General features: G+C 41.5%; 1 protein-coding gene across 3 annotated transcripts; it reads right to left on the reverse strand.

The window, feature by feature from the left end:
* Positions 1-11827: 11827 nt before the first annotated feature.
* On the reverse strand, positions 11828-23306 carry klhl8 (kelch-like family member 8). 3 transcript variants are annotated; one of them, XM_083983896.1, is made up of 12 exons: positions 23261-23306; positions 19728-19947; positions 19519-19580; positions 18588-18753; positions 18154-18474; positions 17744-17930; positions 17344-17487; positions 16894-17005; positions 16014-16182; positions 15238-15397; positions 14423-14624; positions 11828-13570 (listed from the first exon to the last, which is right to left on the reverse strand). In XM_083983896.1, exons 2-12 carry the CDS (start codon positions 19923-19925, stop codon positions 13447-13449), a joined length of 1845 nt encoding a protein of 614 aa, XP_083840022.1. In that variant the 5' UTR covers positions 19926-19947; positions 23261-23306; the 3' UTR covers positions 11828-13446. The 3 variants fall into 3 exon arrangements, with proteins under 3 accessions (XP_083840022.1, XP_083840023.1, XP_083840024.1); XM_083983897.1 differs by lacking the exon at positions 23261-23306 and adding an exon at positions 21109-21143; XM_083983898.1 differs by lacking the exons at positions 11828-13570; positions 14423-14624 and having other exon boundaries at positions 14980-15397.
* Between the last annotated feature and the right edge of the window lie 362 nt (positions 23307-23668).

Raw genomic sequence — 23668 nt, forward strand, 5'->3', positions numbered from 1 at the left:
TAACACACCTCTGCTATTTGAAGAACTTGACTTACATGTCTCCGATGTGCAGCATGAAGCCGTCCTGGGCTGTGCAGAAGGCCTTGGCTTCAGACCAGGTCCTGGCGGTCTCTTCCAACAAGTAGCAGGAGTAGCCGTACGCATCCCATCCCTGACACAAAGTAAAGACATGAGACATACACAGCAATGGGCGCTGCAGCTCTCTCTAAATAAGCATTGAAACTTTCCTCAAAAGAGTGTGTGGTACCTGAGGACATCCGTATACGGTGGGCTTCACAGAGGGTAGAGGGTAATGTGCTTTGCGTGTTTTGCACATGTAAGTATTGAGCTCTGTGCAGGACACGTCGTTCCACCGGCCGGTCTGGAACAAAAGGAGAAATTCATCTATAAACGACTGACGGTCACTGCAAATAATCATTTTAGAGTTTTTAGTGAATGTGCCTGTGGTGTACAATGTGTTTCATAATAAGTGGTGTGTTAGTCTCACGTCGTAGGCCATCTCAACACAGTCTTCACTGAACCCGTCGTGGTTGTTGGGTTCTCCTGGAGCCCAGTAGGTGAAGCTGGTCCAGTGCCTGTCAGACCAGGTGTACATACCAGGCACCATCAGGTCGCTCAGTCCAGTCCACATATCAGTGGTGGCTGTAAAGCACAAAAATATACACCATCAGAAATACAGAAATCAAAACACAACTCACGCACCTTCAGATCCTAGTCCTTTCCTAAATCTTTACATCTGTAGATCCATACCCAAGTACAGATAGCTCTCCAGCCAGCTCTGCTCCGTCATCGACAGGATGGACACAAGTTCAGCGCCGACACTCCTGCAGCTGTCCTGGGCAGCGTGCCACGTCTTTTCGTCTCCAAAAGGTTTGTAGCAGAACTCTCCGAACTCATACCAGTCAGGCCCTGAACACCTCAGCTCTGCAGGAGACGGGGAAACACAAAAAAAACATAAAAATGCACTTCAGAATGTGACAAAAATGACAAAATAGAATAGAATAAGACAAAAAAAAAACATTTTATTTGCAAAATTAGACGATAATATATGTGCATGTTAACTCACCCCCATCTGCAAAAGTGTATGATAAATCATAGTCTCCATCGAATCTGTAGAAATCAATCAGTTGTTACTGAATTGGCAAAAATGTAAGAAATTTCAGATGGATGGGTCTGAAAGCTCAGACACTCACTGCCTGGAGGTGATGCCGTTCCTGGTGGAGCCAGCGTAAAAGTTCTGTCCCGGAGCTTTCAACAAAGTACAATCTCCTCCGACTTCATTTAGTATCACTCCAGCGTGGATAGCTGCTGCACAGATGTTTGAGTCCTGTTACAGAGGATTATGTGTTAGACTTTTTTTTTAATTAGCACTGTGCAGTCAGTGGTTATGATACAGATTGGACAGTAAAGGCACCTACCCCACGATACACTGAAGTGCCATGCACATTGTAGTTAGCTTTGGCACAGCCTGCCGGGCAGTGGACACTGGGAAAGAATCAGACAATAATAAATGGAAATATTACAAAAAAGATCTTATATCTAATATCTATTTATGGTGTAAAGACGTTATTCCAGGTTCTACTCACGTCATTCGATCATTGGCAAAATAGAAGTGCGGAAAATTAGCACATGTAACTGCATCTGTTGAATGAATGAATGAATGAATGAATGAATGAATGAATGAATGAATGAATGAATGAATGTTATTTCATTATTGACCCTCAGAGATTAAATGTGAACACACTGGAGAGATCTTTCAGTGTCCTTACAGTCGGGGGTGCATCCTAAGACATCGAAGCGAAGGCCGGCCTGACCGCTGACCTCCAGCGGGAGGATGCGGACGTACTTGGCTGACACAGGTGTACCCAGCAGCTGAGTCTCAGGAGTGTCTCTGTCTACTGAACCTGGGAAAAACTGGAAATGAGAGGAAATCAAGAATGACGGCCTGTTTTCTTTCTCTCTCTCTCTCTCTCTCTCTTGGCAATATTCAGGTCTGTTTGTTACTCACTTCCCCGTCAGCTGTGTAATCAGTCCAGGTTGTTCCATCCAGACTGTGCTGGATCTTAAACGTAGTCACCCAGCTGTCGCTTTGGGGACAGCCCTGGATCACTATCCCTGTCACTTTCCTGGTCTGGCCCAGGTTCACCTGGATCCAGCTTGAGGTTGCTGGAGCGAGAGATAATATATTTGTGTGAACGAGCAGCTCATGACAAGACAGGATGAAGAAGGATACTTTTCTGTCACTCTATGTCAGGGGTGTCAAACATACGGCCCGTGGGCCAAAACCGGCCCGCCAGAGGGTCCAATCCGGCCCGCGGGATGAATGTGCCAGAGTGTGAAAATTACATTAAAGACAGAAGATGCATATTAATGTTGAAATTGCATGTGTTTTTGTCAAGAAATTTCAGATTGTTCATAATGTGTTTTGTAATTCATTTGATGTAAACATCTTAATAATGTACTTCTTTGCACTAAAACAAAGAGAAAAGTTTAGAGTTCTTGTTATTTATAGGTTATTATGTTCTTATTTTACCTGTCTCCATGTGAGATCAAACTCCGCTGAATGTGGCCCCTGAGCTAAAATGAGTTTGACACCCCTGCTCTATGTTCAACAATCATTTTGTTAATATTATTTTGTCCAAGTGACGGCTGTGACGGTACGTACGGCTGCCTGAAGGCTTCCAGCAGGAATTCCCATTCAGTCTGGCGTTGCTGGGAGTGAAGCTACCGATGGAGGACGAAGCTGAGAGCTGGGAGCTTGTGATGTTCCCATCCTCAACGCCCAGGCCGTGCAGACACACTGAGAACAGCCATGTCACAAAACACCATCAGACGAGCGACTTAAGAGAGCTCCAGGAGAAGAAGAAGAAGAAGGAGAGTGAGAACCTACCTTTTTGTTCACAGCTGTAGACGATCTCCAGATATTTGGAGATGGTAGGACAGGGGTCCACGTCCACATGGGCGTACGCAAAGCAAAAGGGTCGGTTGTCACATGCCTTTCTATAGGCAGGAAGAATGCCTTCCACTGTGCAGCTTCCTGCAGGAAAGTGTTGATCTTGGTTAAGCGTACAAGAATATTTACTTTAATTATAGAAGATTTACATGCAGCAGTTCCAAGGAGAGGATGCACGACAGACAGTCGCAGATGAAGTTAAAAGGAGTATTTGATTTTTAAAAAATAACAGCAGTTTCTTCGGTACAGCACCTCCTCCTGATCCATCCAGGTGTGGACAGATGTCGTCACTCTTTCGCCCGAAGAAAGCAGACTGGATGTTGATGACACTTTCATGTGGACAGTGGAGAACGGCGGAGGAATCCTGACACACCACTGCTGTCATGAAACCTGCAGCACAAAGCGTTCATTAATGAGTCATAGTGGAATCGTAACTCACAACATATTAAACAAACAAAACATGTCAAATAAAGAGGTTTCATTACCATCATGAGGTGGAGGGGGCTCAGGTTTGTTTCCTGAAAGAGGAAACATCAGTATAGTATTACAAAACCTGCATCAACACACTGAATATTGCCTTAACTTTCAGTTTGCAGCATTGTCTCACCTTTGCGCTCGCAGACGTATCCTCTCTTGTGCTGACAGTTGTCGTCATTCCAGTAGCCGCCGTTGATATATATTGACAGGCAGTCTTCACCAAAGTAGTCGTCCGGGCTTCCTGTGAAGAAAGATGAGAGGGAATCAAGTCCTTCTGCAAGATAATTTAATTTCTAAATATGTATGCAGTCTGACAGACATGATGGAGGGGTGTGTTTGGGTTTAAATTAACCTGAACTCCAGCGGATGTATCTGAAAGGAGAACCATCTGTCCACTCCCAGCCGCCCTCGGTGACGGAGTCATGACCGCCCATCCACAGAGAGATCCCCGTGGGACTGGTCTGGATCACGGCTACAAAATGCAAATGAAAGGGAATCAAGTTTATTTCTCAATATATTACATTCACCTAAAAATCAAATTTATTCTTCTTGATGATGAATCAATAAATAGATCTTAAAAAATCTATCAAAACCAGGTTAAATACAGAAATAAGTGAAGTTACTGTATATATAATATAATGTATTTTATCTTATGATACATAGATTTATTTATTTATTATGGGAATCTATCCTTCGTATTTTGTTTTTTTATTCTATGCATACGTTTGCACTGAAGGAGTTTCTCTTAATCTCATTGTGCATACATAGTGACAAATTAATAAAGGCATTCTATTCTATTCTATTCTATTAAGAGTAAGAGAGTCATACCCTGTATAAAGGCCTGCTCATAGGGATCGGTGATACTGAGGAGGTCTCCTCCCTGGTTGACACAGTCGGCTCGAGCCTCAGCCCACGACCTCATGGACAGGTAGTTGAACAAGTAGCAGTAGTCGTTAAAAGGGTCAGACGTCCAAGAACCACATTTCGGATCCCATCCTGTGACAAACACAACACACAATATGTGCACACATCCAGATACACACACACTATGATGATATGTGACTAACACCATGAAGGAAGTGTAATGAGTAGTGTAATATCTAGCTAACCTGGTCCAGATGTTGGGGGCTGGGGGGGAGGTCCTTGTCCCTTGGCTGTAGAGAGACAAGACAGAGAATTGTAAACTTCAAATGCAACGAGAGGCGTGTGAATGAAATCTACAGTGTGTAACAGATGAGAGGATGAGACCTTTTTTGCAGATGTATTCCTTGGTGGCCGTGCAGAAGTCGTCGTTGAGTTTCCCAGCCTCGTGGTGATTCATCCCTCTGAGATTAACACAGTCCTCGTCATTCTGCCAGTTATCTGGCTGGTTGGGCGCCCACAGCATGAAGTCCTGAGAGCCACACGCACAACCGAACAAAACAGCTCACATCCACATGTTCCGCTTCATCATGTCCAGTTTTTACATCAAGGAAAAAGCAGGACTTTCCTTGAACTTTTTAAATGGAGATATTTAAAGGGATAGTTCAACATTTTGGCAAATTGGCCCATTGCCATAATCCTTATAGTTTTAGGAGTAGGTTTGTTACCTTTAATTGTTGGTGCAAGCTGTTTTTAGAACGGCGGAGCAAAGCCGCAAGCTGCTCAGAGCTACGCTACGGAGGCTCATGGGATCTCTTGGTTTCCCTCATCAAACTTGCAAACGCAGAGACTGCTTGCCGAAAAACTGCCACCATCAGGAACACTCATCAGCGGTTTTGCATGATTTTACCCCGAAAACAACTCTATCTATCAACTATATAGGGCAATGCATGAGCTGATATCACCAAGTAATTAACAGCCCAGGAGCGCTGTTATAAACAACCAGTTAGGTTTAGGGCAATGGGCCAATGGGCCAATTGGCCAAAATGTTGAACTATCCCTTTAAGACACATTTTGAGACATTTTCACAGTGTAACAAAAGGAATCAATTTCGTAATTGATATTATTTCTGGCTGCATCACTTACTGCAGGGGTTCCATCGGTGTACACAAAGGTGTTTTCAGTAGCTATATCATTCAATCCCACCCAGGCCCCTGCGGGCATGTGAGCTGCAGATAAAAGAACAAAAGAACAAGAATAGTGAGTTGATTTAAATTTCACACAATATTTCTACATCTACATTCTACATGCTGTAATTCTTCTCTATATTTAATAATGGATGACTTCTTTGTCACTCACCGGTCAGGAAACTCAGTTCTTCCTGTGAGTGGAAGCTGGCCAGGTGACCCTGCTCTGCAACACAGCGAGCCTCAGCATCTTGAAAGTTTTTCACCGTCTCAGTCTCAAAGTGATAGCAGAAGTCCCCGTACAGCAAATATCCAGCATCACAGTGGGAATCTGAAACAAAAAAATAATTTAAAAGTTATCGACAAAGCTTTAATAATATAAGTATGTAAAAAATAAATGATCAATCAATCCTACTGACCGGGAGTTGCAGTCGGTTTCGTGTTCTGTCCTCCTGTCATCTCACAGATGTACCCCAGGCTCTTGAAGCAGTTGGTTGTTTCCCACTTGCCATCATAATTTCCTGGAGGGGAATTTGCAACCACAGCCTCAGATCAACAGATATGAGTGAGAGTGTCACTTTTAGACAAGGATGACAGCGTGTGTGTATGTGTCCTACCTGTGAAGATCTGTCCACAGTCCCAGTAACCTGCAGTGTTCCTCGGCCAGCCAGGACGATAGTTAGTATAACCCATGCTGGATTTATCCACCCACTGGAAATTTCCATCCTGGCCCATGTCTGATAACAACACATCACATTAATATGATGTAACACTTTTTGTACTGTTTCATGATGAGCATCAAAACATGCAGTACCTGATAAACCAATCCAGATGTCAGGAATGTCCACCTGGTGAAAGTCTGGAAGTTTCCCATTAATGTAGAACTGCTCTTCTTGACTGTAGAGCAACAACAGAACAATGACACACTGAACTATGCTTCATTTGCATTGCAACACCTTTAAAAGCAACATGCCTCCAAAGAGTGTAACTCATTAGATATTAACAATAGGTTGAGTTACTATGTGTTGTGTGATGAATTTTGATTGCGATGAATGTCAACCAACCCTACATGTATGGTCCTACTCTAATCCTGAGCACTTTAGCCTCTTTTAGCTTATCGTTTTGGTTTTCCAGCCCATGGCAGGTTGCTGTTTTAGCTCTTACAAACCTGCCATGTGTGACCTACCCAGCTACACACAGAAGAAATAAACATCTATTACTAAACTTAAAGGAGCATTAGGCAGAAAGAGGTTCTGACACTTTACTCAGGAGTTGGTGGAGACTAAATAGCTAAAAGTGGGGTGAATATATCGATTTGTAAACAATGTGTGCATGTCTCCATTTAATAATATTACAAATAGCCTACGGGATTGTTGTGATTTGTGACCAAAAAATCTTATTGTTGACTAAAAAATATATTTTCTCTAAGGATGGCCGCTAAATATTCCTCCAACCAGACCAACTGAGGCTTAAGCTATAAAACCCACAAGAGAATTGAATGTTTCTGTTTGTAAAAGCTATAGTTTCACTTTAAAAGCAAAACTTTTTCACTCGATTCTTCCCTACCTGTTTATAACCAGTAAGTGCGCCCCGATATCAGAGCACTTGGTGAGGGCCTCGTGCCAGGTGGTCAGTAGATTGGTGTTACTGACCAACCAGTAACAGCTGCCGGAGAAGCTCATCCAGCCAGCGGGGCAGATGGCTGCAGGTGAGGCAGAAAAAGGTCAGAGGGGCAAAACCTAAGAATTCCCATAAAATGATTGCAATTTTATATATAACGATCCATCTTACTGTTCAGGGGTCGTTGGCACATGAAAGGACGCTCGTGTCTGCACAAATGGCTCCTCCATTTCCCAAATTCATCTGTTGCATCTTTGATTATTGCAGAACATGAGCCAGACTGTGCATCCCTGTCAGAGGACACAGCATTTAAACCATTGATTGCACAAATAGTCTGAATTTCTGTGGCAGGTGTGTGGTGTTTTTTCTTACGTTGTGGGTTGACCAGCACCCCAGTTTTCGTAGCCATTTGCAGAAGCATCAGACCAGGCGAACTGAACGTTCCCCACTTCAACTTGACATGAGATCTTGTTGCATTTCTGAAGGAACAGAGATCATGTTCACGTCAATGTTTTTCTTTTATATCCAATGTTAAATGATAAAGAAACTCTACTCTGTTCTACTTTTCCTCTCACCAGCGTGGAATATCCGATCCAGATGTCAAAGTGCGATGGGTCCAATGTCCCTATGATGTATTGCTCTTCTGCTACAGAACGAATGGACACCAGGTCCCCTCCTTCTGAAACACAGTCATATCTGGCTGCCGTCCAGCTCTTCCTTGTGTCTGCCTTTAGCTTGTAGCAGTTGGAGCCGTGCTGTCTCCACCCGTTGGCCAAGTCACACTGTGGGGCAGGATTAGCTGAGGAGGAAGATCGACAATGAACATGTTTGATTAGACCTGTCACTTTGCAGGGTCTATGCCTGTCAGAATCAGTCAAAATATAATCTAATATGTTTTATGACATCACGATAATGCAAAAAAAGACTTAAATATCCCAGGTTTAGAGGAGGTTTGGACCAGTAATTATGCTATGGAGTAATTATATTTAATGATGAAGCTCCATTTAACAAGGATCAAACATTTAATGCTGGTTACACAAGATACAAGTAAATGTTTTAAAGTATTTTCTTTTCTTTTCCATTTTCCTGTTAATTTAGAAAAAGCTACTACATCTGAATCTTGTTTGCTCTAGCTGCATTGTTTGCATCCAAGCTGCTAACAGTCATCTTTGTCTTTATTGCGTCAGTTGGTGAAAGCAACAGTAAAACATCACGTGTATGCAAGATAAAAACCAACATGGCTTCATAGCGCCACTAGTGGTCAAAACCATTAAAGGGTACCTTTAAGGTTTGCACCACAACCAAGCAGTGTGAAGTATAGAATAACATTTAACATAATAAATGCCATTGTACAAGGACTCAAATAGATGGTTAAATGGTAAAAAAAAAAAATATTTAAAAAAAAGAAAAGGACTCTTAACAACATAGTTTCAGCTCTACGACTTTCTGTAAAGGTCTTAACACGGGTTAACTCCAGTGGATGGACTTACGGTTGGCTCGTTTGCAAATGTATTTCCGCCTTACACCGCAGTTTTCATCGTTCCATTGTCCAAAGCTGCTTCCCACCACCTGTCCACAGTCCTCCCCAGGCTCATCGCCCCAGTTATCAGGCTGGTTGTTCATCCAGAATCTGGAATAAACCAGTAAAATAGCTCACACTTCACTGACTCTATAGTTATTAAGTGTATTAGTTATCATAGTTACTAAACGTTTATTATTCAGCTATGAATTTAATGACTTTAACGTAAACAGTTTTACATACGCTAAATATTGTATATATGGTTTCCCATCACTCCACTCCCAGGTTCCTTCAACGCCTCGGTCATTCAGGCCGATCCAGAAGATCTCTGTGCTGATTTGTGTTCTCACCCACAGCTGGAAATAACACATAAACACACATTAACCCAGAATGTGACATGGAAACAGTACATTTAGTGAATCTTTATCAAAGCTGCTGTGTGTGTGTGTTTGTGTTTGTCAGTCTCACCCTCTCATGGACATTCTGGATGCTCATCAGGTTGCTGTCCTGCTCCGAACAGAAAGCCAAAGCCTCCAGCCACGTCTTTGCATCGGCTGAAAAGAAGTAACAATTGTCCTCGTACTCCCTCCAGCCCTGCTGACACTGGCACTGGGCTGAAAATACAAACAAAACATTACAGTTTGGTCGGGGCCAGGCAATTTTAGACAAATTTCAAATCATGAGCAACAAGGGACAGAATCGGAAAACAACAAGAACATTGGCATTTTAACGTACATTTTGCATTAGTTGAGATGTGAACACGCAACATCCTTTATCTCACTGAGTTAATAAGCCCGATCAGATGTTGTGTAGTAGCACCAGTCTCTAATCCACACAGCAAAATACCTCAGTGTAGGATTTTGACAAAATAATAAAGATTGTGTGTGCTTAACTGGTGCATCTCATTTGTTCATGAAGAAGAGAAATGCTTTTTGTTCACATTTTCGTTGTAATTCTTGGATTTTGCATGTTTGTTGCACTTTTCCCCTTTTGTAAAACCAAGTCCCTCCCTGCAGTTCTGGTAATATAACCACAATTAAAAATCCAGGGTAAAATCAAAATAGATAGAGAGGAAGAGCAGACTATTAGAAATCTGATTCCTTTTTATAGTGGACAAAGTTGCTCAGTTGATGAGTTATGTCCCAAACTGGTGAATCATTTAAAATACTCATCAATCATAAAAGTCCCATGACTGATCCACAGTCCAGTGCTGTCAGTCAAATCTCAGCTCCTCATCCACATCTTTGGGTAATGTTTGACTTTAACAACTTTACAAACACTACAGAATCACATGTTTTGCACACATTGCGCTGGGTGCAAAGAAAATCTGCCCAGATGCAAAGTTGAAGTGTTAATGCAGAGTTCGACACCTCGTATGGAGTTTTTAAATCATGACACCTCAAACACTGAAAACCTGCTGTAAATAACTTGAAGATTAAACAACTGCACAAATAACTTTAAATCAACAGACTTGGACTTTTACTGAAGTAATATTCTGCAATCCTCCAATGCTAGTTCAACCGTTTAAATTTTCAAACAAGCATTTTTTTTCACATTTTAATTTGTGATATTTAAGTAGTTGATTTCATTAGATATCACAAGTCATTGAATAGATGGGTTGAAGATGCTGAATTAATTTTTTTCTCATAAACATACCGTTATGTAAAATGAAGGGGGGGGACTGACAAACAAAACCAACAACTTTTGACATCCATGTTTGAATATATTGCTCTGGCTACTGCTGAATAAATAAAATCCTTTTTCATTTCTACTGTTTTTGTTTTTGTGACTTTCCACCAAAACACAACTAAACTCAAGGTCAGTTCTTGCAGGTCCAAGCTTTGACTACCTCATGGTTGGTGTTATCAAAAATGCCTCAAAGACCAAAAAGTTATTTTAAAAATCTGAAATTTCGATTAAAAGGGAGGAGACTTACCGCAGGCGAGAAGAGCAGTGAAGCTGAGCAGCTGCAGAAGAATTCTCTGCCTTCTGTCCATTTTTACTTTTCTGTATTCACCTCTCACTGTGAGTTTCTACACATCCTAATAGTCCGGAGTTTATCTCTTTAGTTCCCCCTGAGCCTGGCAGTGTGATGTGTGTGTGATGTGCTCTAGTGTCCAACTGATCGACCTCTGAGCATCTCCTCTTTAGGTTCATCTCTTTTCAGCATCCGTCCAGGGTCCAAAGACTGAAAGCAGTAAAACATAGATGACAAACACTTTATATCTTGACTCATTTTCTATGTAACAGCCACTGGGAGTTTTGATAATTTTACCCAGTCATCATTCAAGGATAATAAAAAAAAAATAACATTTAGCATAAACCAAGTTATCAATGTCAAAATGACATATTTTCTAATATAGATAAACCTTTTGTTATATTCACATTTCAGGAAATAATGTAGTTAATTATAAACTTTTTAAAATCATTATTTTATTCTCTTTATCACTCTTTAGGGGAGTTATTTTAATGGAGTTGAAGCACTGTGACTTTGGTCATGAATTAAAGTGTTAGATGAATAAAAATGCACTTACCTAATGAATGCATTTGAATGTTGTGCGCCACTTGACGCAGACATCACAAACTTTTTTCTTTTTTTTTGAACATCAGAAACTCTCAGTGTATGTAAACATGAGGAACCGTGTGGGATTTTAACAACATCAGTGATGGCAGGAAAAGTGCAAGTCACATTTGACACAGTGACACCACAAAGTCCAGAAGATACAGTTTACAAGAACCACATGTCAACCGTCATATAAGTTTATATTGCCAAGCCTCTGCCTCAAAATGTTACTTTTTAACTCAGTTTAATGGTATGTTACAAAACAATAATCATTTTGAAATCAAATTCTCATTTACGCTATAATTATATTGCTCAATAGACACGATAGAATCATGAAAATACTCTGACTTGTGTATGAAATGTCAGATTTTCAGAAATAATGGGTTCAGAGGGGCCTGTTTTGTATATTTAGATTTTTGCAAATGGGAGTTCATTTCATTTTTCAATTTTTCAAAGGGGCATTAATACAAACTTGATTGCCGAAGGTTTTTTTTTCCTTGTTACCAGTTATACGGGGAGTATAAAATCATAAATTATTACAGAAAAAAAAAGGAATCCCACCAATGAACTTTACACATAACTTTATTATATCAATTTATACCAATACCATGTGAATAAAAAGCCCAAGATGGAAGCAGTCAGGAGGAAGAACGACACAAAGTACAGTAAAGTTTACAAAAGACTTCTGCTTTGGAGTAAAAATGTTGGATATCATTCATGAAGTAGGACAGAAACTGTGCAATAATATGTATACTTCTAGTATAAACCATATACTGTATAACATTTCCGTTCTGAAGTCATCGGCCCATTCTGAAAACTGGTTGCCAGGAATTTGTACATATGTCTTGGATATGGCAGATATAGGCAGTGTTAAATAAACATCTGAAAACTCATAACAGGAAATAACATGAAACTCTCCATTCAGGACAAAAATATACTCAGACTTCATATCTATTCTAGGAAAATAGTGCACAGCAATGGATTAGATAGTATAGTAAAGGAGAATACCAAAGATACACATATTTTATAATACAAAAATGTCCATATATTAAAATATAACAGAACCATCTGCAGAGACAAACCTCAGCTGAATCTCATACACATCTGAAAACTCTGACTAGGATTACTGACAGCCCAGCTATCGTCAAACACAAAGCTTACACTTGAAAATCCGCCTCTGTCGGTGTCAACAGATCTCTACACAATAATGTAAACTGAGAAAAGAACTGGAGTTTACACCGTATTGCTCTGATCGCTCCTCCAACCTCTAATAGTTGTCGAAGCGTTTTTCTCTCGATTGTGGAGGTCGAGGTAACGGCGGCTGACGCTCATTTGTGTTTGGCACTTGCGTCAGTTTAATTCCTCAGACGTGCCGCTTCCTAAACCAGCGATTTATATTTGTTCTAGTCAGCTTTAAAATGATTGTTCAAACATAATAACAGGTGCTTCTCAGCTGGAACTGAGCTCTGAAACGTAACTCTAACGGAGGATTTCACTTACCCTGGGAAAACGACAGGAAACTTGGAGAAGAGTTCAACTCCCTGACATCTTACTTGACACTGAGTGATGAAAATGTTTGTGTCTCAATTTTACACGCTGCACTGCAAACAAGGTGTCAAATCCAGTATGGATGATTGTTTTGTTTTTTTCTATTACTAATTTGTCATATTTCTCCAGATAAGGAAAACTACTGCAGAGCCAAAGAGAGATCTTAAACAAGAGACATTAGAAATACTTTGATACTGGCCCCACTACATAACCCACATTCATCATGTGCAGTTAAGTAACCTAGTAGTTCTGAATCCAAGCTCGCCTCTCATTCTTAAGAGGCTAATATTAGATACAAGGCTCAGCTGCTATTTTCCCTTTAAAAAAAAGAAGAAGAAAAAAAGTCAAAACTATGTCAAGGCAGTCAACAGAAGAAAATACAGTACAAAATACTACATCACTGATTGCAAATAACACCAGCATGAGTCAAGAATAACGTCTTGAATGTGTCAGAGAAGACTTCAGATTTGTCAGATGTGCACTTCAAGTCAGTAAAATCTCCCTAATATTCCTCAGTCACTGAGTGCAAACCGAACATCGGCCTGATCCAATCGGAGGCCGGCGATCGGACGAGTGTCGACAGTAATAACAATGTTGCTGGGCGAAGTCAAGTCGCTCCGTCACTGTCTGTGTGCTTCGTGTTGTGTGCTTTTGTGCAGTGACCAGATCTGATGGCGACCTGGCAGCCGGTCACCTGGTAGTACGAGCAGAGCGGCGGTCACATGCAGTTGACCACGTTGCTGGAGCCCTGGCCGACGTCCCTGATCTGGCTGACGTGAGACGAACAGACGGCGACTCCGGCTCCGGCGCGGCAGTGAGACACCGAGCCCACCAGCTCCCACCTGCGCCGCAGACAGACACACACACAGCACGGCACGAGTGTGAGAAGAAGACACAGTGACAGTCCCTACATGATGCTGCACTGTGTGTTGAGCTAGATCTGTTACTGCAGATTTAAAAACTATATAAAAGTTAGAGCTCTATGCCAGTGTCAGAGAAAACTATTTACACCTGGATGAATAAGTTTAAAATGTGGGCTCCAGTTTTAACACTCAGAAAACATAACCATGCTTTTATTCCAATAAACCCACACAAATCTTTTTTTTTTTTTACGTAACATGAAGTATTTGTAATTATCTTTCACTCCGATCCAGTGTAATGAGTAATATGCATGGTTTCTATTATTTCTCGGTTTTCTATTTCTGTTTCCAAACGTGGCATATGTGATGCCATCTGGTGAAGTTCCTCTCTCAGAAACACAGCAGAAGCAGAAAAAATGACCAAACATAATCATTTACAATCTTGTGGTATTGTCTGGTAAGGTATTGATTGACAGATAGCTTTGCATTGTGAAGGAATGTATTTGAGTTTAGTCATTTATTTTGCTGGTTTATAAGTTAACAGGACAAGAATCAAATTAAAGGAGAGCTTTTCACAACATTACACTGACAATATCAGCAAAAAGGAATAAAGGTTATCAATGACCACAAATGTTCTTTATGAGGGGTTTAAGGTAGTACCATCAGTAAAGTGCTTCAGATTGAATGTCTTAGACTTGTGATCAGTGACGAGTCATTTAGCTCGTGTATAGGCTGATGCACTGTTGCAAAAATATTCCATGTGTATGAAGTGTGTTTATCATATTTTTGATATATTTTGTGTATATTTTATGTTTTTTTCCCTCTCCTCCTTACCTGTTCATTCGAGGCTCAAAAGCCTCCACTGTGTTCAAGTAGATGTTCCCATTGTGGCCCCCGACTGCATACACTCGTCCCATTACAGTAGCAACCCCGACTCCACCTCGCGGCGTGGTCAGCTCCGACACGTACTCCCATCGGTGCATTCGTGGGTCAAACCGCTCCACAGAGCTCAGGGGCGAGTTGTCATCGAAACCACCTTCAGAAAACAGAAAAAGACACAATTATTTAAAAAAAAAACAGGCAAGCAGTAATAACAGTCAGCTGAAAGGTAAAGGTAGCTGAAGGAGAATGGAAGGCATAATGTTATTTCACATAAAATAATAAGAATCCATGTAACCAGAAACACAACGTGCTCAGGTTTCTGAGTAGGATTATGGTAAGAGAGCAGGCGAACGAGAAGAGGATTTCATTTATCCATTTTAAACCACAGTCATTCACGAGGCAAAATGCCACAACACAAGTTTTAATGAACCTTGAATGACTCTTCAGATTTGAGAGTTAGGGTTACAATAAAAAAAATCTTCCTTAAAGTTTATGAACCAGTTACTTAACAGCTTCACAAAACATGGGTGTTTTGCCTTTCACACAATAGTGTATTAAGTTGTAAGGTGTGCACTAAAGGCATGTGACACGGGTGCATGAAAACAAGGAGGAAGTCAGTGTGTCATTTCAGTCTCCACAATAAAAGCAAACCTGGATGAAACACATCTTACACCTGCTGTATGTGGCTCTTACAAACTTTTCTATTCACAAAGAATGGTCAGATTCTGAGGAGAAGAACATTACTGGTGTTTGTTTATTCCTCTCACCCACTACATAGAGGCAGCCGTTCAGTTTGCTGACTCCGTTTCCAGCCCGTCGCTGACCCATCTCACAGACCTCTGTCCATTTGTTGAGGTGAGGGTTAAAGCGCTCCACACTGGACAGTGAAGCCACGCCATCGTTGCCTCCCACTGCATACACAAAACTCTGGCAGGAATATGACATAAAGTAGTCAAACGCAGTGTAGATATTGTAGCTATATTAGTTAAAAGCTATTGGTTTTGGTTGCCCTAAACTATACATATTAGGAGATGGTACTGTATAGTCTTGTCTGCCTTTCCTCAACCACTGGAACATTGGATAAAGACTGCAATTATGACTTGCAGGCAGATCATCCTCAGGAACTGGAAAAAAGTTTGGAGAGCCTCCCTTTCCAGGAATGGATGATCGAATTGGGCAAAGTAGCAGTGTATGAAAGAACGACACACAGGTTGCAGGACAAAACGGACATGTACCTTCTGAAGAGGGGCAAATACCTTGAGACAATGGACCGTTTTCCTTTTTTAGTTTCTTTTTAATTATAAGATCCAACTGCCTCATCATTCTTTTGGGTTAAGCTCTGAGTTGACAGAGATGTACGCAGCCAATATGTTAAAGGGATGACCCCTCGGTGTGGGAGGGTTTTTCTCTTTATTACTATTTTTTGTGTGTGTGGATGTTGTCTTGTTTGCCATGAACTGTCATGGATGAAAATGTTGGTAAATAAATATAAAAAAGAACTTATTATTTTAAAAAAGCTATTGGTTTTCCTCTTCAGTCTTACCCCCAATGCTACAGATCCCACTCCTCCTCTGGGTGTGTTCATCGGAGCCACGGCGCTCCAGCCGTCGCTCTCGATGTCGTAACGCTCCACGTCGTTGAAGCACGAGTTGTCGTCCAGTCCTCCGATAGCATAGATGGGACCACCAAGAGCCGCCAGGGCTATACCCCTCCTGAGAAATACACATACATACTTGTTCAAATTCACCCAAAACAGAACAATCTAGTGACAGACAGTGTGATAGATGGCACACAGGAGGAGTTGTATGTGTTAATCTATCTCTGAGCGTTTTCCTTTCTGAGCTGGAAAAGGAGGAAAAATCTTTTGAGTCAACAGGAAATAATGAAATCAATATTTAGGCCCAGCACAGCAGAGTTTAAACTCTAAAACCAACAGCTGCCAAAGAGTAAAGACCAGGATGAATACATTTCTAGGCTTTCAGTATAATCATTACATTCCACATTACAAATTACTTTGTCCAGCTTAGCGGATGTGGCAGCCAGATAATCCGACCGGCTCTGGCGTGCTCCGCAGCTGCTCTGCACTCTGTGTGTTCAAATATTCAGCAGCACCAGCGGAGCTCGCAGTCAAACGGCACCGGCTCTAATGAGTAAAACTGCAACAACGAGAGTTTCATCTCACATGTTTATTATGGATTCACTGTTATTGTTAGATCCGTGACACGGTGCTGCTGAAAATGAGAGACTGGAGGCTGGATAAAAAAGCTGGCTCCTTCATAGAGGGTGCCATTGTTTGCAAAGACTGGCGCTCTCAGATCCATACAGTCTGGAGTCTGTTCTTTGAAAATCAAAAACCGTTGGGTGTGAAAAGCAAAAAGACAAAAAGCCCCGTTCACATTCGGCATTATCGTAGCATGGTGTACCTCTTTGTGTTCATCGAGGCTTTCATCATCCATTTGTTGGTCAGGGGGTCAAACATCTCCATGTTGCCTAAGTGCTCGTTACCATCATGGCCGCCGACGGCATAAACCTTGCCTAAAGAAAACAGACATCAGATCAGCAGAGTTCACATATGATCAATGGTTCTTTAAACTTTTTCATCTTTCCTGTCATAATAACATTATTCCTGAGTCTCTGTGACATATTAGGAGGATTTTACGACTATTTGCTTAAGACTTCTTACATATGTAGTTCCTTTAATAGTAAATTATATTTTTAGTTGGTACTAATTTATCTTTATTAATCTAAATATTTTTTTCTTCAGGTTTATCTGTCATTATATTGCCATGTGTTTCTCATTTTCTGAACCCTGCTCTTCACCCGTCAGTGCTCTGTCTATTACTTCCTGTTGTGTTACACATAACCCTCCTTACCTCCTACAGATATTACACCCACATGACGCCGTCTGCTGTTCATTTCAGGACCGAAAAACCAGCTGTTCTTAGTGATGGAGTAGCACTCGATGCTGCGAAATGGGTCGCCAGAACCCCCCCGGCCGCCCACACAGAACAAAACCCCTGATGAAATGATGAGAGAGAGCAAAAAGCAGACACAGTGAGACAACAGAAACTACACAGCATGCCTGCAGATCCGCAAAAATTAACATGACATTTTAAAAAAAAAACATTTATTTGCCTACATGACATCACCTGGAAAGACATCTGGTTTCATGCGAGAAGTGGTGTATTTTTAATATTGGAAAAAAAAAAGCTACGTATCGCTAGAAATATAAAATCAGTAGTTCAAAGCTGAACATCAGCATGAAAGTGCTACCTGCAGTGTGTTTCCGGGGAATGGTACGGACTGAATACTCAAAGTCAGGCACCAGCTTGTTGCTGAGGTGGAGGTGGTAGTTTCTGGCTTCATCCATCAGGTCACGACAACTCAGGTTACCTTTGATCATCTCGTCTTGGGCCACGGTTCCAGTCAGAAACTCCACAGGGAGCAGAGGCAGACGCACCTGAGGAGGAGACCGACAAACTCTACAGTGTACTGCTGTCGTAAAACTGATTATATAAAGCTGTCAACGTACTGTTAATATAAGGCTCATTTTACACAGAGTTATACATCTAAATCTTCTGTTAATGAGTAAAACAGAAGAAAAACACATAAAGATGCTTCCAGACATGGATCACGGATCAGAATCATCCTTTCATCCTGATCTAAGGTAGTCGCTCTCTAACCTGAGACATGATCTGGTCCAGCCAGGTCTCGTGGTGCTGCGGGTTTGCCTTCAGCCATTTCACCGCTGCATTATACACCTGCGTCTCTGAGTGGATGTTGAGCTCACTGGAGGACAATAATGTGCGCAGGTGCTGCGGGGACACGCAGGTGAAGTCCTCGCACTCCACCACCTCAGTGAAGTGCTCGCAGGCGTAGCGGTCGGCCATGTCCATCAGGTCCACGCGATTGTGGCTCTCGGCAAACGTGCGAACCGCCAGGCAGTTGGTGGGGTGAAAGTGGGCCTTCATGTACTCGCAGCAGGCTCGCGCCACCAACTCCACCTGACAGACAGGAAGCAATAAAAGACATTTTCTCAGTTTATAACAAACTGAAGTTCTTTGAAATGGGGGGAAAAAGGGAAAACTGCATCTCTGTGCTGCATGTGTGTCTCTACCTGAAGGATGCAGGCAGCATAAAGCAGTGGCTGCACATTGTCCACAGTTAATGTGAGCTTGGAGGAGTAGGCAAAGTGCACCAGGTCCTGGATGGCATCACCGTCAAAGTCCTTGATCTCTATCAGTTCCTGCTTGGCCTCCGACATCTCTGACAGGAACATGGCCCTGAGGGAAGAAAGAGATCCACATTGAGACCAGACAAACACACCTGGAATGTAACATCAGGTATAAAGACAAGTTACTGTATATGCTGCGTTCGATTTGCACTCAGAACTCGGAAAGATCCAACCTCCATATCAGAAGAGTGCAATGGAACGGCCCTTGACCTCGGGACTGCGACGGGCAGGATCCAAGCAGCCCGAGTCGGTTGGAATTATGTCAAAGCAAAATGGCGTTGCACTTTCTCCTTAACTTTTACTGTTATGTGTCGTCTAATCTAGCATTTGCGTTACTAAAAGTGTAGAATCACTTTATTTTTATTTCTTTATTTTTTCTTCCTTTTTGCTTTATTTTCATTTTCATAGTTTTAACGTTTTACTTATTTAGCGAGGGGAAGAGGGGAAGGGAGAGAGAAAAGGGAGAAAAAAGTTTGCTCTGTTTCTTGCATGTAAGGATGTCTTGTATGATTTGCTGTAACTTGCAAACAAAAAGTAATAAACACGTGCTTAAAAAAAAAGTTTACATAGTTAAGAAGACAAAAAAAAGTGTAGAATGACTTTACAGTGGCATTTCCATTCCATTGTGATTTTAAAAGGTTTGTGTGCGTAGGGACGGAAAAACACACTTTCTCTCTCTCCTTTATGTAGCTGATGTACTTCCCCAGCAGTACTTTTTGATGCTCGAAAGACATCCAAACAAACATTAAAGGTCAGTGCTTAACTAAAAATAGCCCTTATATAGGTCTAGTTAAAAAGGTAAAAAGCAACATACCTGAAGTAAGGGATAACACAAGCCAGCACAAGCTTGTGGCATGGTATCAACCTGCTGCCAACCTGTGAATAGACATCAACTTAAATTAAGCATTTATTTATTTCTAGACTGAACATTTGCCACAGTGCTGTGATTTCTGAGGCCATTTAGAAGATCACATCACTAAGATATTCTTTATGAAGTCAAGCTTCATCCAGCCAGTGACCTACCTTCAGTGTGACATCACAGAGCTCCCCCACTTCGTAGAAGTGCCTGAGGGAGTTATGGAAGTCCTTCCAAGCCTCGTGTGCCTCGAAGATGAAGGATCCATCGGGCTCGCACTCTGCTTTCGGTGCTCTGGTTCCAGGCCGCTTCTCCTTGGACTTCACTTGCTTGACATGGTCTGGCACCACATCCCCTGGTGCCATAGCTGGCTACAGGAAACAACTCCTTAAAAGAGAGGCGAGAGCATTCAGAAATTTGATCCCCTTATAAACACAGTGGCGTAGGGGAGCAGAGTTAAGCAGCATGGACAAAAGTGTAAAACAGCTAGACTCACGTTGATCCAACTGTGTCAAACGTTTTTCAGTTTTATCACAACTAATGATTTGTCTTAGTATAACCTTCATTTAATGGGATTAAACCAATGTGAAAAACAGTACATGACCATTAGTATTTAGAGGCTTCAATGTGTCATCACATTTAATCTGGTCTCATCAATGCAGCCATGAGAACTGTGAACCAATATTTTGACACCAATCAATGACAAAATCAAGATTTGCTTTTCTTTTCTCTGTTTTATATCATTGTAAATTTAATATTGTCAGGTTTCACAAAACGAGAAACAAGTAATTAGAGGATGTCCTTGAATCTAGCAGCTTGTGATTGGCATCTCTCACTATTTTACAGTCTTTACATAGATAGATTGTTTTATTTAAGTGTCATGCACATTTTCTTTTGTGCCCAGCCCACATGGGCTTATAAGATACTAAACATTTAAATACATATGTTCAAGAATGGGTATAACGTGTTGTCTTAAAGGAAAGGAAAGGAGAATTAAAAAAGAAAAACAAACAAACAAACAAACAAACAGAGCACAACAGATCAGAAACAAACAGAACCAGATGTTTCTATTATACAAATATAATAATCAACAGATTAATCAATAACAGAGCACACTGTAGTAGCAGCGCTCTTTGACCCAGTATAGTTATATGGAGAGGTCCTTGACAACACGAAGCAGTTATCACCCTTCCCTTGCAATAATAAGCAGGCTGTAGTTTCACTGCCTGTGCATGCCATGCATCGTACAAAAATAACTCGCAGCCTGAAACAGAAACCACTGCTCAGTGTAAATAGCACCCTATAGGTTTAAATGGAGGAAACAAAAGGGAAAGTGGTGGTAGAGGGGGGGTATTTGCCGGCAAGCTGAGCAAGTTTGGTCAGTATCCCTCCCCCCTTTTCAGTGTCACTTCTCCTTTACTCACAGTAAGTAAAGACTGGAGCTTAACGTTAAAAAAAACTAACTAAATAGGACAGAAGCAGATTCCTCCAAGCTAGCAAACCACGCTGGTCAGAAAACACTGCAATCAATCCCATAAAAAATCCTACCTATTGCTGAGTCTGATGAACGAGCGCCACAGACGATAAGTGTCTAGTAGAGAGCGGATGAACTGAGAGCGAGCAGACAGCCAGAGGCCACAGCTCCACCCACACCTTACAGATGCTGCACTGTCTCTCTTTTAAGCTTTGCCTCTGAAGCTGAATAGACTCAGTGTATCGCCCCCTCATCACCAGTCCTCTCAGCTAGAAGAGCAGAAAACATCAAGTCTCATCATAAGCACTGGGGATCAAAGGCTCTTTCCCACTGCTGCTGCTCCGCTCTGCTCTGCAGCCGCGTCGATAGGCTTCATCTTTCACAGACTGTTTGCTATCTCGACACATACAGGGATTTCAGTCACATTCACCTTGATCGAGGACTTTTGTGGCCTTAGGACGATAACATCCTCAGAGTATGATATATTATTTATGAGGAGTACAGTGAAAAGCGACGGTCAATAATTTATCAACAGAGATGTATCGCACAACTGCTCAACCCCATTGAGTACAAGTAGAAAAACAGTAACAGCGACCTCTTTTCAATGCAACATGCAACATGCAACATTTTTCTATGCATCTGTGTGTCACTGTCAGCCACAAACAAAAGGATACTCTCGCTGGACGACCAGCACGCCACATTATAGGCACAAAGGTACAGAGAATGAACCCACTGTTGTCATGTCATATTATTTCAACCACTTCTCCGAAGGGGACACACAGCAACTACAGCAAATGACTGCCAAACACTGTGCTTCCTTCCTCCCATGCTTTGTCCTTTGGACAGTAGAGTGATTGCCCAATTAATGAGTGTGGCTCCTGCACTGCAAAGACTGATTGGATTTACTGTTTTTCCCACACCACGGAGGGAGAGGCCGCTTGTGAAAGACGGTGATAAATGTCAAGGAGGATATATTTGTTGTGCAGTCAGCTTTTACAGTTACTTTGCATTTTGAATAATAATGCATTTGAATCTTTCTGATCTTTCGTAAACTACATGAGTTTTAGTCTGCCATGCATCTCAATGGTTTGTTTTGCACCTTTCTATGATAAAGGGCTCCACACTAACTTTTTTACTAGGAGCACAGTGGCTCCTAACTAGAAAGTTTAGGAGCACAAGCAGAATATTTAGGGGCACACACAGTAAATCGACATGCAAAGCAAATGTTCACATTCCCGTACACACAGTGGCTCTTCCATGTTTTGCCAGTGTTACAAATAAAACAGCCAATTTACTGGCTGCACAATGTGCAAGTAGATGACAATGTTACTTGCACCGTCTCAAATTCTATTTAGGGGCAGTCTGGAGACCTGCTTTGATGTTTCCTATCTAAAAGTAGCGTGGTCATGCATTCTGAGCTACTTTCACTGCTGCAGAAAACATTTTGAGCCTTAACTTATGAAACTAGCCCTCATCACCTCATCATAAACCACATATGTGATAGTACATGTAAGAAAGTGTGCAGGGCAGGCTACTTCCTCTTGGACTTGCCAAACATGTGCAGTATGCTACATTTAGTATCCACAGACGGTTTAATAGCTTGAGAGTGGAATACGTGGAGAAGATGTGAGGGATGCAAATAGATACCACCTGAACAACAAATGCAAACACACAGCAAACAGCTAGCACCTTCAGATGACATCTAAAAAAAAAGTCTACTCTAAAACACCGTGACACTTATAACAACAGGAGCAGCAGCAGCAGCAGCAGCAGCAGCAGCAGCAGCACAGACTAACAGGCATAAAACAACCGACAAAGGCAGAAATAATAAATACCAAACATGCAACCACACGTCAACAGTTTGAGGAAACAAGACGAGCTGGGTTATCAAGCGTTTTGAGTGACTGAGTTGTAACTTAGTTAACGATATCATATTCAGTGTTAACAATGCTCCTTTCGCCTCTTAGGCACCACATATAGTAAAACAAACATTATGGTCACAATAAACATGTGAAATCTCAGGGAAGTAGATGAATGTTTCGGCGTGCTAGCTAGTCAGCTAGCAGTCAGACTAGCATCCGTCCATCCAGCTAACGTTAACGTGTAGACAACTGACTCGATGGAGACACAAATTAAACGAAAAAAACACAACATACAATAAAAGAACTGACTACACAGCATCGAAAAAAACCACAGTGTCAAGTAAAATACGTTTAATTTTGATACCTCATGTCGCAGCGAGAATTAAGATGCCGGCTTCATTGAGTGGAATGTTTGGCATTAGCACGTTTGTTGTGATTCCAGGTGCATCATGGGTAATGTAGTGGCACAGCTTCTCTGCAGGCTGAGGCCAAACTGGCTTGAATACTTGTGAAGAAGCACAAGTATTCATTCATTCAAAGTATCATTAAGATTTTGCCTAGGAATCGGATACATATTATTATTCATAAAATGACTCTAGAAGTAGTCCCGTATAAAATTAGAGGAGTTACCAGTCAATTAATTGATCAACTGAAAAAGTTATTACCATTATTATCATTTTTAAAACTAAATCTCTCTTGCAGTGACAGGGGAGGGATTATTTTGTACACTGTTTGATTTACTCTCTCTCTCTCGTACATCTTTTACCACCCT

This window comes from Trachurus trachurus, assembly GCF_905171665.1.
Source record: "Trachurus trachurus genome assembly, chromosome: 12".
Lineage (NCBI taxonomy): Eukaryota > Metazoa > Chordata > Actinopteri > Carangiformes > Carangidae > Trachurus > Trachurus trachurus.